Below are 17,671 nucleotides of genomic sequence, written 5' to 3' on the forward strand. Positions count from 1 at the left end.
GATATTGTGAGGGCTTCCGATTTGCACTGGTTAGCGTCATTGCCATAACAACACTGTCACATGTTCAAAGGTGATGATAGCGCGCCACTTAGTGGCGGCATTGGATTTTGTAAGTAAAGTCAGTGGTCGGAGTTGCTTTGACGTTTACCATCCATCCATCCATTTTCCGAACCGCTTGATCCTCACTAGGGTCGCGGGGGGTGCTGGAGCCTATCCCAGCCGGCTTTGACGTTTACTTAATTACGAAATGTGTATTTTAGTGTCAAGCTTAAGTTTCTTCGTTTGCCAAATATATGATACTCCATACATAGCGCAGCATATATAATGAAACTGTACATTTTAAAATAGTCTTTGAAATGATATCAAATGGTCAACGTCTCATTAAATAGTGTACAGTATACAGTACTGTATAACAAGTTAGAGCAATCTGGTCTCCAGCCGTCCGGTGCGGAATTTGCATGGTGGTAACCCGGCTTCCTACGACATTCCAGAAACGTGTATGTTCGGTTCATTAAAGTATCTAAAACAGTGCGTCTCAAACTCAATTTATTACGGTAACCACTTGAGATTACTCCGATTCCTCCAAAGTAATGAGTAAATTATTAACAAAAGCAAAACTATTCCAATTTTTATTAATAACATCTCAGAACTTTATCAGTTCTTTCGAACTGGTGACCCGGACCTCTCTCTCATCTCCTTGCCAGGCTACTTTGCAAACTCCTAAGCAAGACGACTGTAGTTGAGAAATGACGTCAGATTTCTTGAGCGCTCCAACTTCCCTCTGTGCATGAAGACATGTTCCTGTTTGAGAAATTATATGCTCTCGTCGTCAAACTTTCTCTTCATGGCAGGGTTGGGAAAATGATATGATTGATCGCCGGCCAATTGCAGGTCACATACAATATCATAGAGAATGACAACTAGTCCCAATCATATTCACACCTTTGGACATTAGAGTCGATGAACATCGTAGCATGCATAAAAAATGTGTGTGAAAATATTATTGTAATTTGTGTGAGACTGAAGAACTGTACAGCTGTGTATAGTACTTCTAATTATATATATTTTTTTACCTGTAAGGGGAATGAAAACAAAAGATGACTTGTAAAAGACAAGAAAGTATTGTTTATTGCTTCATGCAATGTTCATCAAGAAAGCATACTGTATCTACCTCACTCAAATCAAGCAGCTTACTTCCCAAGGCACAGTATTTGGCTTTGTCTTTGATTATTAAATAGAACGTATATACTGCACTGTTTATATTTAGAACATTATAATAATAATAATAATACATTTTATTTATAAGCGCCTTTCAAGACACCCAAGGACACTTTACAATAACAAAAAACACAAAACATTGTCATGTCGGTCAAGTGTACAGTTTGCAGCCAATTTGTTCACCTAAATTGCAATCATGGGGCTTTCTACTGGGAGCCACGGGGGTAACCAGTCACAGTTAGGGGGATGTTGGCCTCCCATTGCCTCCCCCGCAAGAACCGTCAGTGGTAGGACTCGAGCCCAGAGGATCAAATGCTGCAAATAAACAAAGGCTGCCGTTTATACGTCTCACGTCGGGTTTTTAGTGCCTCTGAGATTTCCAGTGTTGTCGGGGCTGGTCTACTCATCCTTCAGTTCATGGCTCCAAATAAAACAGAAGAGGTCTGCCAAACAAAACCAAGTGCAGAATTATTTTCTACCGTGCGTGTCCAGACAAAATACAAGGAAAAACCGTAACCCTGAAGTTTTTGCAGATTGGGGAAATTCCCATCAACGCGTCGTCAAGGTTCAGTTTAATCTTGCAGGGGTCAGCGTGAAGGTCTTCTACCAATAGGACAGCTACTCCACAGCTTCGTACTCCACAGCCTGTTTGAGCTGAGAACATATTTTGAAATTTTCACTGCCTTGTCTTTCTTCAACTACCGTAATACCATCTTGTGTTCTCACACGAGCCCAAAATCACAGGTGCTGTGTCCACAACAGGGACGTGGGGACTGAGGTGGTTGTGTCCTTAGGGCCTCACGGAGGGATCCATACTTGACTATCCTCTTTCAAAAGAAGGTTGATGATGACCACGAAACAACACCCTGGCCCAGCTGCTTGAATGGAAACTCAACACCAGCTGTGCTCCATGAGAGTCACCCGCACAGGAAAGCCATGGATTACTCACCTCTTCTTCCTCAGCCATCCTCAGTGAGGCCGCTGACATCCTTGACTGCCAGTTGACACCAAAGACGAAGGATCTGCATTGTCTAAGAAACAAATGCACTTTTAACGTAAACTCTCCCAACTACTTTAGCTATTTTGGATATCACAGAAGTACGTACCTCAAGCGTGAGATGCGACTGTCTCCTGATGATTCCTGCAGTGCATATTCTGCTGTGTTGTGGCAAATGGGATTACCGGTAAATTTCTTTTAAGGAAATTCTTTCCATGCTGTATTTTCATTGAGGCAAGGGCACAGCTTTGCCTTGAAATTCTACGACAAGTCCCCCCCGAGTGCGCAAAGAAACGAGCCTTTAACTGCCACTCACTCCAGCGTATTACCATGAGTGACACCTTGCCAGAATGACTTCATGCTTCCATTAATCAAAAACAAGTTGTAAAGCAGCATTCTCACATATTTCCGACATACTTTTAATACTCTACACTGCGCACATGTGCCTTGTGCAGTGCTCTGACAAATGCAATGTGAAAATTGAACTTGGATTACAATACTGCATCAAATTGGTGCAGCTGTCGCAAAACAAGACCTACCACATAGCCAGTGGCGGTTCTGGGGGGGGGGGGGGGGGGCAACGGGGGCCAGTGCCCCTGTAGCACCGATTCTGGCCCCCCCTCCGAGCGCAGATTACGCAGTCGTGCCGAGTCGCCGACGCGAAAGGTGGAACGAAAGTGCGTGATTTAACATTCTAGTCGGACCCTTTAGTGCGCTGCGCCATTTAAAAATGAGCGGGAAAATGAGAAGCAGTCCGCAGAGAAGGAAATTACCACGACACGAGTGCTATTTGCGTGTGAGTGTGTGTGCGTGTGAGTGTGTGTGCGTTAGTGTGTGTGCGCGCGTGTTTGTGTGTGTGCGCGCGTGTTTGTGTGTGTGTGTGCGTGTGTGTGTGTGTGCGCGTGTTTGTGTGTGTGTGTGTGTAACTTTTTTAGTCTCCCTTTTTATTTAAATTTTTATTTAACAGGATCAATATATAAGACATTGCCTTTTAACATTTGGATAATTATATGCATGTAAAACATCTAGCTTCAGTGTATTTGCAATTTTTGTCCCCGGCAGGCTGGTACCATATCATCCCCTGGCTTGAATATTCTCAACAGACGTATTGTTACGCTTGCAGACATTTTAGCCCTCCTAATACTGTTTTTTTCTCATCACTGTAATGTTATGACTACAATTTCAAAGTCTGAAGAAATAAAAAGTCAAATAAGATTTCGAATCTGTCTTTTTAGCCCCGGGTTGAATGTGCCCCCCCATTAAAACCCCTGGCCCCAGCCCGGCCCCCTCAGTGAAATTGATCCAGAACCGCTCCTGCACATAGCGCGTGGCTAACTGCACGGGACATCAAGTTTGACTCCACAAAAGGTACGATTCTGTGTGCACCATCAAGCATGTGACCGTGGTGTGCAATGAAAAAACACAAGCGCTGTTAACGTTGACTCGCACTGACTCATTCACGCAAACTTGACAGATGAAAAAGTTGGAATTGGAGGTTGTGTAAACACGCTTGCTGTCTGCTTGTTGACCCCGCCTCAACTGCTGAGAGGGCAGCTGGTGGCCTGACGGGGTGCAATGAAAAGGGCCAGAAACAACAGCCACAAACCATCATCTGCCCACAAAAGAGCTAGCAAGGTCTAACTGGGAGTTGTCCAGAAATAATTGTGTGGTCGAATGATGCTGCATGGACAAAAGTATTGGGTCACCATAACAGAATATGGCCAAATATGGATGGTCACTAATGTTGCACAATAGGGTCTGGACCACAATCTTTATTCAAGTTCAGCACAAAAACACTTTGATGGGATTGAGGTCAAGGCTTTCAAGTTCTTCCACATCAAATGCACCCAGACAAGTTTTTCCATACTTTGCTCTGTACACTGCAGCACAGTCGTGCAGGAACAGAAATAGGCCTTCTCCAAAGATTAATTCATCCTCATGAATTGATAATGACCCGAGTCCCAGGAACAAAAAAAATCCCCAGCAGCGGCTCATCTGTGAAGACTCGCACTTTGAAATGGGAGCTACACAGTACATGGCCTGCTGCGGACCAAAAAAAGGCGAACTAGTTGGAGAGCTGCTTTCTGATTGCTGCTGAGGTGCCCTTGAGCTAGGCAGCGACACTCCCAGTCAGCACCGTCTGTGTCCCGTTTCTCACTGTCATCTCTCATTGCATGCCCACATGTGTGTGTTTCGATTCTCTGCGCGGAGTGCAGAGGAGAGTGGAAATTATACTTTATTGTATTATATCAACAATAATCCTATAAGGATAAAGTCAATTATGTTTTTTTGTGGTAAACTACTGCAGATTTTCTATCATTGTTTTCGTTGCCATATCGAAATGTGTTTTGGCATGACATTTGGGATCATTTCATTTCACAATACCAGAAGTGTACGTTGTGGTGAACGTTTGATTCTGCTCGTCCAGTTTGTGAATGTCATTTGAAAAGTGCAAATCCAGACACATCAAGAAAGGCGCAGTTGGAATGCAGCAAAAGGAGCAATGGGGCTTGTGCACATTCCTCCAAGCCACATCTTCTCCTGGCAGCTCGTGCCCGATAGCTCTCCCAGCACCGTGGGCTCATGTCTTGGGTTTCTCTAAATATTTTCTAATGCCACTGAAGAATGTTCTAATGTTGTTGAAATAGCAGAGCTCTTATTTTTTTCTTACACAGGATACTTGATGAAGAGGCTTCGGGACTGGCCTATCGTTCTTCTCCTAAACCGGTATGCAGTATTCCCCTCTGAGAATTCACCATTCAGCTTACACAAGCACACACATGCCCGAGTTAAATACAATCCGTGCGGGATTGGATAGCAAGCATTAAAGTCATAAATGTCATGATTTATTTCTTTCGCTGACAGAAATATTTGCTACTGCGTGAGCTTGAATGAGTACATTTGGCTAAAAATAAAGCTGCAGTGTCAGAGTTTCTTTGGCCCAGTTGGTTTTCTTGCCATTGGACAGAGTAGGTCAACGGAGCCTCTGTGTCTGCACTCCAACCATCATATGTTCCGCTATTTTTCATGCATAAATAAACAGAAGCCACTTTGTCTGGCCTCACCATGGCCCCCACATTAAGGGTAGTACACCAGGCGTGACTCTAGGATCAGGGGTGTAGGGGTGTTGAGCACCCACCCAGGCCCGATACGTTTCACGGTTTCGTACACTTCAATGCAAATGTACCCATCGTACACTACCTGATGAGGTAGTCTTACCATACTAAACATCGAGCCTCATTGCATGTGCATTGGGTATCCCTGACACTGCTGTAGGAATACAGAAGCTTCACTACTACCTTTGTAATTACAGGCTACATTCATTCAAGTACGTTTGAAATCTTTTATGGGGGTGAGCATGGAGTATTTGATTACTATGAATACCAAGAGTGTATCTGAGTTTGACTTGAGATAATTAAGCAAAGAATCAACAATGACACCACAATTACTTGCAATCGTCAACCATTATTGTGCTACCCCCCCAAAAGTGAATATGCGTGTGATTTCATTTATTTGAACACATCAAAATACGCATATTTGTTTATTTTATTTTTTCAACTTTTGCCAACCTTTGAATCATTTTAATAAAGTCCCTCAGTTAGACTTCTGTGACATATTCACTAGGTCTGAGGAGTGAAGACAATGACACATACCATATTCTGCCTACTTTCTATGCTTTCAAGTCCCATTCTACATACTGCATGTTGGGGTCTTCTTGAAACACATCATCAGACAGGTTTTCCATGTTCGCACCGTACAGATCCACCAGGGGCGGGGAGGACACATCTGCAGTATCCATGCAGACACACGGCTTGATGATTACCGCACGTGAACTCACTTATTACTGCTGAAAAAATGAAGGGCTGTGTCTGCCAACAAGAACAACAATGTATCAACATGCGCATGTCACGCTTGTGATTGATGGCATATTGAAGATCTGCAAGGACATGCAGAATGCAACCCGTAAATTGCGTTCTTGGTGCATTTGAGGTAGCTTGTATCAGTAGCACTTCCGTCATATTGTAATCTGAGTACAGTATTACCTGCCAGATATCTTGCTGCAAACTGGAGACCAGACACTAGCTTTGGGCTGTTTCAGGTGCAGCCTATAGCTTAGAGAGGTATATTTACCTTTCTTTCGAAAATGAGGGAATGAGGAAACCAAAATTGCAGTAAATGGCTGTTTGTTCAGCAGTTGTTTGGTCAGGTGAACAAGCCTTCTATATAATTTTCCCCCACTCCCAATTCAGGATTTCGAATGTAAGTGCTAGAAAATTAGCAGTACAGAGAAACTGTCAAATCAGGAATAAAATCACTCTTGTCTAGCCAACATGTGTTTTACTTTGGCTTCATTTTCCATCTTATGCCATGGTTTAGTTGATAAAAAAATAATTATACAGTATATTTTTTTTAAATAAATGGCTGCCTAATGTACTTGGAGTTATAAACACTTTTAATTAACCACTTCATAAGACATTCTCTTCCCACAATTAGGGGTTGGCAAGTTGGGCCAAGAGTCTAGCCGTGGGAGAAATTCAGCAGAAATAATAATAAAAAGATGTTTATGAATGCACTTCGATACATAACAAGCAAACGGCGACGGAACATTTTCAATGAATGAGAGCCAGAGAGGGAAGTCAAGTGCAAACGTAAAACAAAGCTGTGAAACCGTACTATTCATATGAGTAAAGGGCAAAACTTTGAAGAGGTTGATAGAAAATATTGTAGGGTAGCTGTGGTACCTTCTGCTTGAAAATGACAATTCGAATAATCTTGAATACATGTTGACACCGAGGCAAAGCTATTTACTTCTCTATAAACAAGACAGAGTGATTTACATTTCCTCCTTTTTTTACCCTTTGGACACAGGATGCCTTGCTCCGCTTTTTATGCACTTTTTCTTCAATGTATAGATCGATACAACCAAATAGATAGATAAAGAAAGAAAGCCTAGGAAAATAAAGGTTTGTTCAAACATGTGCAATCTGTGTCAAACACAGGCAGTTCACTCCCAGTTACATCAGAATCAATTTCGAGTGACTTTGTTGAAAGACTCCAGCGGCATGAGTGGAACCATCCCCCAGTTTGACCCTAACCAGAATCCCAGACTTAATGGTGACACTTGCTGGTCTTCATCATTTGTTATATTTTGTCCTGAGAGTCTGGAATTTATCAAGGTTTGACCCAGAGAGGTTTTTTATTTGGTCTTGAAAAAAAATAACATCAACCATTACAGATTGCTGAAATACAAAAATAAATGAATACTGTATCATTTACAAAAGTAGTCTCTTTCTGCATCATATACAGTACATGCCCCTACCCCCCCAAAAAAAAGTGAACAGAGGCTTTGAATGTGTCAATAAAGCCGCATCCGTATGAACTGCGTCAAATGCGGAGAGATGAGGTCGACACAGGAGACGGGCCATATCGCCAGTCGAGGCAGAGGGGTCATAGAAGGGCAACAACCCACCAGCAGGACCATTAGTCCAAATTTTCAGAAACAGACGCCACGTCTGCCATCCACAAGTAGGGCCTGCCGTGCTCGCAACTTGGCCCACGTGGCCCGATTCGCCTTTGCCAGAGAACACTACAATTGGCAGATGCTCCATTTGCTCTTGCTCTCTCTACAGATGGAAACTAGTATGCGTAAAACACAAGGCATATAAAACGTTGTTTGAATATCTCTTCAATATCCCTGATATATCCAGCATGGGGTCCATGTACTATGCTCTTTGTTCTCACTCGGAAGACAGTTCAGCACACTAGTAGAACAACTGTATCTTACTGCTAATGATTTTATTTTCTCCACCGCTGCCTCCCACTACTGTATGACATTTCTGCACGCTTGTGGGACAGCTCTGACATACTGACAATCGGAAAACTATTACTGAGGCAAAACTACACTAGTTGAGATCTATAGGCTACTAGTACTACTAATGAAGCACTAGATAGGGGGTGTCAAACATAGGGCCCGCGGGCTGGAACCGGCCCCAAAGAGGTTCAAACTGGCCCGCAGGATAATTTAAAGGTGAAAAAAAAAACGCATTAAAGACACAAAATGAATATTTTTAATAAAATGTAATGCATGGATTGTCCGCTAGGGGGAAACATTTTGATCAGAGAAGAAAACAACAGTCTCAATTCTGTCACTAACACAGACGCAACATAGCAGACGGTATCAATGCGCCAGTGCTTCTTTTTACCAAAACAAAGGAAAGACATGATATTTTGGTTATTTATAGCAGAGTATGGTATGATGTTAATGGTCTGGTCCACTTGACATCTACCGAGTCCGTATGTGGCCCACAATGTGAAATGAGTTTGACACCCCTGCACTAGATGTTAACAAATAAAATGTTATAATGTCACTAGTTGTACCAGACGTAGCATGCAATTGTCAACTGGTGCACAGTTTTTCCTCACTGCTATATGTAATTATCCTACTACACTACAAAAGTTGTCCTATAGTGATAACAATGAGTGTACTTGAACATGGACCCAAACTCTGAATCCAATCCTTATGAAATCAATGACTTGGGTTGGTTTGGTTCTTCAGTAATTTTTGTCTCAACTAGATCAGGGTTAGACTTAACATCTTGCATAGGGACTGGAATGTTCCCTTTATTTGTTTTCATGATCAGTAGTTGACTCATTCAGGTTTAAAATGTGCAGGATGAAGCTCCGTGTTTCACTTTTTTGTATCTTGTCTAGAATAAAATAGTAGTGTATTGTACTAAGTCTTCCGTCCCATTTACGTTGTAAAAGAAACCTTTGGCTCTGAGAAGTATTCTGTATTCATCAATGGAGAGACCTTTGACATAAAATAACACCGTGGTCCTTCCAGACACACCTAAACATACAATCACTCACACCACTGGGCTTTGGCATCAGTCGCAAAGCGTTTTTTTTTATTTGGGCGCGTGAGTAACATAAACCATATAGGCTGTCAACCATAAAATACAAAGAACATAAACCCAAGGATGCAAATAAGGCTATAAAATAAATTTCTGTGGTCTTGGCAGCCTTGATAGAAAGAATCCTTTGAGTCAGACAGCAGTTTCCGAAGACTAGACTGCGTCCACCATTTACAAATGAGAAAATCTCCATGTATTTTTTTGTACGCATAGTGCAAACACTATAGGCTATTTTATTCTGATGTGCAACCACAACTAATGCACCAAACAGACGGAAAATTAAGATACAGAGAATTATTGTGTGCAAACCATTGCTTACTCGAAGGGGGCGATGCCTCTGCCGCCCCTCCTTCTGAATGTTTGCACAGGTGCACTTATGATGTAGTCCGTATATCATACAGGCACTATGTGATTGAGCACCAACCCACTTGGAGCACCGTTTGGCATTCGGGCACTGCTGTCACTTTCTTGAGACTATAAGCCAGAGCAACAAATGGCCCCTTGTCACCTTTCACTGTGCTTTTTGATTCATTGCATGCTCCGGATATTTATATGCATCCGTTTGTATTTGAAATGTACTTTTTTGTGTATCTGTTATTATGTTGTATCCAAATATATTCCAAATGTGGTCCTGTCAGGATTGAATGAGATGTTTTGTAACGGGCACATCAGTGTTTTAAAAATGGCAATTTTTTTCTCTCTGAAAAAATCTAGGTTGATGTTGCCTGGGATTGGCCGCCAACCAGTCACGGGTGAAGGCTGCTTTTTACCAAAAGTTAGCTGAGATAGGCTCTGTTTTACCCACTATCTGAATGAGGGCATACAGTGCAGCAGAAACCAACGTTTTTGAACGTGATCTACTTCTTGGGAAGTGACAACACAAAGGGCTCCCAGTTTCATATACACCCCTAATGCCGAAATAACAATGTTGCTGAAATTATTTGAAATAGTTTTACAAGGCAAGGCAAGACAGCTTTATTTATACAGTGCATTGCATACACAAGGTAAAGCAAGCTCCTTCACACGAGCAAAGACCTAAAAGTATTTACAAACACAACAGTTAACGACATTCAGAAGCAAAGTCGCGAAAACAAGTGTTTCTATTCTATTTTGGAATGAGGCCGTAACATAAACAGTGGATCAAGCGAAGCACTGTGAATATGGGTGCACTGTAACTGCTCTGCTTGTTCCTGTATGTTGCTGGAAGATAGGTAATTAAAAATTCATAGTTTTTTGTAAAATATCTCTCTGTCCAACTATCCATCAATAATACCGTATGTATATATATATATATATATATATATATATATACACAATACAGTGAAACTCCTCTACAACCAAATCATCTTTCACAACAGGGGGTTTTCACTGGAGCAAATTTGATCTCAGATGTAAACACACACACACACGCATACGCGCACGCGCACACGCACACGCACACGCACAACACCCCGGCGAGAGTTTTTTAATGAGTAAAAAGTTTGCTCAGCACCAAAACAACTTAAATGACTTCTGAAATTCTGTCTGGTCAAAATGCTGAGTGACTAACTCTGGGAAACCATCAGCCATAGTGCCTGGTGCCGAAAATAGTTAGAAGTGTTTATCTTCCATTACAACATCCATCCATTCTCTACACCACTTCTGTTCTGGGTCATGGGTGGTGGACTTCATCCCAACTGACTTTGGGTGAAAGGCGGACTGCACCTGGATCTTGTCTCCAGTCAGTGCATGGCACATATTGAGACGGGCAACTCACTTTTACTCCGTCACTGAATGAGAACTGAACCCACACAACCAGCACTGAACGAAGTCAGCCAAACATACAGGCAACCATTCAGATTCAATTTTCATAACATGTGATATGAAGAATATAAATCAAACAAATACATTGTATTCACCAAAGATGCTTATTTGTAGACAAACTCCATCGTCTTTTGCCAGTATCACTGTTGATATACAGTTATGTGGCCACTGTAAAAGTTGCAAATAAATCCTTTACTGCCAAGCTATCCAACTACAAAGTGTTCTCCAACTTGTCCTCACAATGTCTAGGTTTTCTTTTTTTTTTTTTAGAGTTGGCCTTGAAAATGAATTTTTTAATCATGTGCAGTCATCCGCTTCCGACTTCATGCAATTAGATGATGACCTACTCATAAGTAATCATGCTGGGTTGCTATACTGAATCTGAAATATGATTGTTTCATGTTCTCAAAATTTGCAGGCCTTGAAGGCCCTGACAGCATTGCATATAAATTCAGACCAATTAAGTGAAATTAAATAATGTACTGTTGGAAAATATTGATAATCACAGCCATAGACGACTGTCCACCACAGTTGATGTGAACCACCTTTGTTGTGAAATACTTTTTTTTTTCTTACCACCCTTTGCTTTTTTGAATGATGTTCTGTTTTCATTGGCAGGACATAAAATTTATAGCAAGTGAAGAGGAGGGTTTGTCTTTTGAAGTTGATGAACACAATTTCCTCCTCTTATAAAACAAACCATATGATCTGCATGCCTGAAAGACATAACATATAATGCTGCCCTCCAAAAACAACACACATGTCCAAATCCTGCTTTATTAGTCACCCAGCAGTCCTAGTCATATTCTTCACCGGGACGTGCAGTGACAAGTGCCAGCAAGAGGATCACTGGATCCACGCACCCATCCACACTTGCTCAGCCTGTTCTTCCCCGACACGTGTGCACCGCAACCTCATCTTGGCAAACTAACGGTTTGCAACACTTCGCTCTCTTTACTGTAACACCCTCAGGTGTTTCACTTTCATTGCCAATTCCTATCAACCTTCTGGAAAAATTCTTTTTTTGACATCACTTGAGTTTACACAGCCAGTGATTTATTATATTTCAATTCCCCTTACTCATAAGAGTGCAAATATTATAAAGATGCATTCTTGGGGAATCAGCACCATACAATACGTTGATACAGTTTGCAGACCCAAGGCTTTTCCAGCAACTTCCAACCTTCCAAGGTACCTATTAAAGATCCCTGCAGTACTTACTTCCAGCCCTCTTTAAACTTTTGGTTCTCTCATGGCTTTTTTCCCCGCATAAAATATTATAACAGAAATCATAAAATGAAATGTAATACAGAGTTGACGAACAATGACCTACCTAATCACAAGCTGACCACTGCCACAAGGGGGCTCTTGTCACTTCTAAACTGGACACGTGCACAGCAGGTTCTGATCTGGGCTTTAAGACAATGCAGCAGATAGTATTGCTCAGGACTGTAGCCAAGCACTGCACTCGATTGTAAAGACAGCAAATTGGTCTGCAAATATTACATATTATGGCAAGTGTTAAAATTATGAACTAAACCCTGACCCAGAGTGAGTGCTTGAGGGAGTCGAAGGTCATGGGCATTAAATGACCATTTTCAGCCTTGCTGCCAACATGCAAAGATTATTTTTATACACCAGAGATGGCGTGATCCCTAAATTCCTTGCATTTTTTTGATAAATGGTGTTAAACTGTTCGAAAGGAGTTGTTCACAAAGTGGTGAACCCCATCCTGCATTCTGAACAATTGAACCGTTAAAGTACTGGTGTCAAACACAAGGCCCGGGGGCCAGATATGGCCCACCACATCATTTTGCGTGGCCCGCAAAAGCAAATCAAACATGTCAACTTCCATGATGCTTGCTAAAATAGACCAAAATTTAAAATTCTTATATGTAATAAATAAGAGTTATTGCAAGCATTTTCTTGATACCAAACCCTTTATTACAGTAACTTAAACAATACAGTAACTTAAAAAAAGTTGAATAAATCGTTAATATTGACTTCTTGATATGGTTTCAGTCATAACGGTCCTCCAAGGGAAACGGTAAGTAAAATGTGGCCTGTGACAAAAATGAGTTTGACACCCCTGCTTTAAACCTTTCAGGGACAGCGGGATTAATTAATTGGGATTGGGGTTTGTGTATACAGCATGAAGTAAATGCAAGGCGGGAGATTGATTTTGTATGACAGATTACCGAGTTATCGTTGCACTGGTGAATTTAAATTTGAACTGAAAGTAAATACGTTATTCTCTCTCTCTCTCGCAAGAAGAGATCAATTACATCAAGCTATAAAATGTATTGCCAGATTAGTTTCTTTCTTGATGAAACTTGTGCTTCTAGTTGCAGTGCTGCAGCTCCAAAAGTGCTGGACTGTATCTTAATAGTCTAAATTAAAGCTGTATATTTGGCAGGGACCGGTTCCCATACTTGAGAGCTGACTGGGCAAAAAAAACTGCTCTGTGCTGCCAGAGGTGGGACTCCTACTGCTGAGAGCATAACAGCGACTGTCACTCTTGCTTTCTGGATAGAGGTCAAATGATTTGGATTCGTGCCTGTTTTCATTATCCCAAAAAGCAATAGTCTGGCAAAGTGGCATGCCGGCATGTCCAAAAACATGCGACAGTTGGGTATGAAAGAGGGTTTTGGCAGGAATTGAGCTCTCCAGTTTGCTCCTTTTAACATCGTACGCAGGCGGATGGGAACACAGACCTCAGTGTGGGGCGTAGTAAAAGGGGATCTTGGGTTGATGGTGTTAAAGAATAAGTATGGTGGGTGCAGATCAAATTTGGTAGTAAAATCTAAATGCATGACCCAATTAAAAATAAAGTCTCCCGTTACACCGTTCTCCTTGAAAAGATCCAGCTCATTATTACAATCGTGAAACATAAGTCCTTAAAATGTGTGCATTCATGTCTCCTTTAAATAGCGCTCAGAAATAATAATTGAATCCATAATGCCGTTTTCATATGTTGCGTCAGACGTGGATTCTTGATGAAAGCTTTGGGGGAAAATGATATCCAAATTTATAACTGCTTGTGAACATGGCCATTAAAAGCAGCTTTCCATATCAACATGAAGATTTGGCCTGTGTTCAGCTCTTAGGATCTTTGATGATTGAAGGTGCACCACAACATACGCCAGTCATAAACTGGATTAGTCTTTTTGAGATTAATAAAAGCCTTCAGGAATGGGCAGCACAGTGGTCGAGTGGTTAGCACGTCCACCTCACAGTGCAGAGGTGCAGGGTTCAGTTCCGGCTTCAGTCTTCCTGTGTGGAATTTGCATGTCCTCCACGTGCCTGTGTGGGTTTTCTCCGGGTGCTCCGATTTCCTCCCACATTCCAAAAACATGCATGGAAGGTTAATTGAGCACTCTAAATTGTCCCGAGGCGTGATTGTCTGTTTTAGCGAATGGTTGATCGTCTATGTGTGCCCTGCGACTGGCATGCAACCGGTTCAGGGTGTCCCCCACCTACTGCCCGAAGACAGCTGGGATAGGCTCCAGCACGCCCCATGACCCTTGTGAGGATAAAGCAGATCAGAAGATGGATGAATGGATGGATGGATGGATGGCAAGATTGTCTATTTTTATGAGACTAAACTGTAGGTCAGCATGTTAATGTTGCAAATTTCCCCAGTGTGGGACAAATAAAGGTCATCTTATCTTATCTTAAATTCAATTACATGATGGTCCACGTGGTAGTTATGGTTCCCCTCAGCCATTATAACAGTGAAACCTTTTTAATGTATAATTGCCTCATCATTTTATTCCTCAAAGGGTGTGCAGCAAATGACTGCATAACTAGTTCAGAAATCAGACGCTCGTGAAAATTGAAATTTGTTGAATCCATTTGCAATTTTGGTTTGAATTTGAGTAGGGAACATGGAGTAGACACACAATTGCTTTAAAAATTATGTGGCATGCCAGATGTGGCCCCCAAGCCTCGAGTTTGTTACCTGTGCTTAAGTCATCCACGGAGCTGCGCAGAAAGTGCTCCTTCCTGTCTCTTACAGGATGTGGTCCGTCCTGTCTGGCTGCTGCAAAGAAAAGGCCGTCAGCTTCAAAGGCAGGAAAACAGGGTGGGAGGTGGAGAATTAGGCAGGACATGGGCTGGAGGCACAAATAAACCTCCGCCGTGCTCAATGGCCTTTTGAGCTCTCTGGTTTGCATTTACCTGAAGCAAAACAGTAGTTTAAACATTGCCATTTGTGCTGTGGTGCCATACACTCTTTTTATCGCCGTCACCTTACAAACAAGAGTAATTCTGATTGGCCTTTGCAAATTCTGACTTTGAAAGTATGTGCAGTTGGCAGGCAAAGGGAGACTCACCCTGCTCCGGTGGCATCTGAGTCATGTTGCAGCCAGAGCCCAGTGTGCCAAGAACAAGCGGGTTGCGCTCACACACACACACACGCACACACACACACACACACACACACACACACTGTCAATGAGGGCGGAATAAATGAAGGAAGGTGCGACTCTCTTAATCTCCATGAAATCATAGACACACGTACTTGTGACTTTGAAAGCGTTCCAACATTTTACACTTGTCTTGAAGGCTCACTCACATGTTAGGCACATGTTCCAAGAAGCGGAGTAGGATTCAAATAATTATCACTTAAAAGAAGAGCCGTCTTCACTGTAAAGCCCTCCGCGCATGTGTTTGGCATTAGCAGTCCTGTGCTCCACATTAGAATAGACATCCTATGATCATTAAAAGAGCCCGAGAGGGAGCCTCAGACATAAGAACGTCTATGTATGAAAGCAGAAAAGACCACAACAGAATAAGTGGGACATTGCGTGTTAGAACAGGAGGTGTAGAGAAAGCTGTCAACAAATTAAATTTGGAACTTTTTTCCTCCCTAACCCAGTGACTGTCATGGATATTGTTTTTGATATTCCTCATGACAAATCCCTCTGTTATGGATGTGCATGATTGAGGACCTAAGTGGTGGAAGCAGGGAAGCAAGGCAGAAGTACTCTCAAAATGGGAATTCAACCCTTCCATGCGCCCTGTAACCTGATAACATGATAAACTGTCCGCTGTAGTAACCGCTGTCCCTGAAAGGGTTCGTCTCAAAAGAACACAAAGGCAAGCAAGGTCCGTGGATTAAACGACTCAATTAACAAAAGTCCAAAACCACAAGATTCAAAGTAACAAACAGCAGGATAAGACTGGACATAACTTGATGAGGTGATGACTGGCAGGACTGAGACAGATAAATCAATCTTCAACACTTTGGATCTTGACAAGATACACTTTTGATTATGAGAAAGCTTAATCTGTTTCTTTTCTTCCGCCGCTTGCAATCTTCAGAAGCCCGTGCATAGAAAGGTATTTTGACTCTATTTATCACATTTTTACATCTACACTACTTTCCAACCAGTATACCTTCATCTTTTGCCTTGTGTCTTCGAAACGTGTGCTATTTAGAATTTAGTTTTTTTTAAAGATCAACTTTGAAAGCCACATTCGTGGGCACCACAGCTGTGGGTATGAATGCTCTTGCCTTGTTTACTTGTGTGATAATATTCCGAATAATATACCGTAGTCTAAACACTGCAATTGTCGGCATTTCAATTGCATTTCCAGTCCCGCTTTCTAGGGAATTGAGGCTTTGTCATTTCCAACCTTCCATTTTCTCAAGCGTTTGTCCTCATTGGAGTCACAGTGCGCTGTAGTCTTCCAGCTGACATTTGAGTGAGAGGCAGGGCGCTCCCCAGACAATCGCAGGGCTTTGTAATTTCTGATTTCAAAACTTGCACAACTTTAGGTATCTTAACCCTTTCAGGGACATCGGTTACTAGAGTGGACAATTATTCAAATGTTGTTTCCGCTTATATGAATGAATCTTCAAGTTCAAGTTCAAATCAACTTTATTGTCAAATGTGCATCAACTACTACAAATGGACCCTTATGTGTGTGTTGCCATCTACTCCCATTATTTTTTTTATCCATGCCTAGAGACTAATAAAAACACTTGAGAAAAAATTTATATTTGTGCATGAAAGGATTAATTATTTCTACAGTTGGATAATTGTATAATTTGTGTCGATCTTCTGCATTCAATTTTATGTTCCTTATCTACACCCTCTTACTAACATATCTTGGTAATGTAAAACAAAACGAGGACATTCCATGGTTCAGCTTTATAAAAATATGCATTCAGTTTGAAAGTGGCCACAGACCACTACATTAAGACGAACTGCACATTCCAACGAGAACTCAAAAATGTCTCACAATCAACAATTGTATTTGATTATGTACAATTGGGGAGCATAGGAATTAATGCCCTTATTCGGCTGAAAGCTCTGGGATGACTGTGTCTGTCTGTCTGTCTTCATGTGGTCTGCAGAGACTTTTCTGACTAAATATGAAATGGAGCCTTCTGACTCAGTCACAATCACACGTGTCAATAGTCGCCAATATTGCGTGTGGTGCCGCGGGGGGGAAAAAAAAAATTGTTTGCTCTGCGGCTGCGAGCAAGGGGAGTCAGTATTTGTTGGAATAACAAAATGCTCCCCATGCCAGAAAGTACTCATAGATCCCGCCTGTCGGGGTGTCAACATGCCCCGCAAGAATGTGCTGAGCTGCGCCCTGGCCAAGTGTCAGTGTGTGCATGACTTGTGTGCATGTTTATTTGTGAGGCTGTGTCGATGTGTGTGAGGGGAGCTTCGAGTGAGTCAGCTGGAACAGCATGTTTATGCGAAGAAGGTGGGCGATGTGAGAC

At 41.9% G+C, this 17,671-nt stretch overlaps 1 protein-coding gene across 1 annotated transcript; it reads right to left on the reverse strand.

Moving 5' to 3' along the window:
- Positions 1-1,166: 1,166 nt before the first annotated feature.
- Positions 1,167-15,520, reverse strand: LOC147204935 (uncharacterized). Its single transcript, XM_086111799.1, has 4 exons — positions 15,267-15,520; positions 14,894-14,974; positions 2,325-2,376; positions 1,167-2,249 (listed from the first exon to the last, which is right to left on the reverse strand). The coding sequence occupies exons 1-4, from the start codon at positions 15,289-15,291 to the stop codon at positions 2,039-2,041; spliced, it is 369 nt and encodes a 122-aa protein (XP_085967925.1). The 5' UTR covers positions 15,292-15,520; the 3' UTR covers positions 1,167-2,038.
- Between the last annotated feature and the right edge of the window lie 2,151 nt (positions 15,521-17,671).

This window comes from Hippocampus guttulatus, chromosome 5 (assembly GCF_054856545.1).
Source record: "Hippocampus guttulatus isolate MCC_2025c chromosome 5, RoL_Hgut_1.0, whole genome shotgun sequence".
NCBI classification, from domain to species: domain Eukaryota; kingdom Metazoa; phylum Chordata; class Actinopteri; order Syngnathiformes; family Syngnathidae; genus Hippocampus; species Hippocampus guttulatus.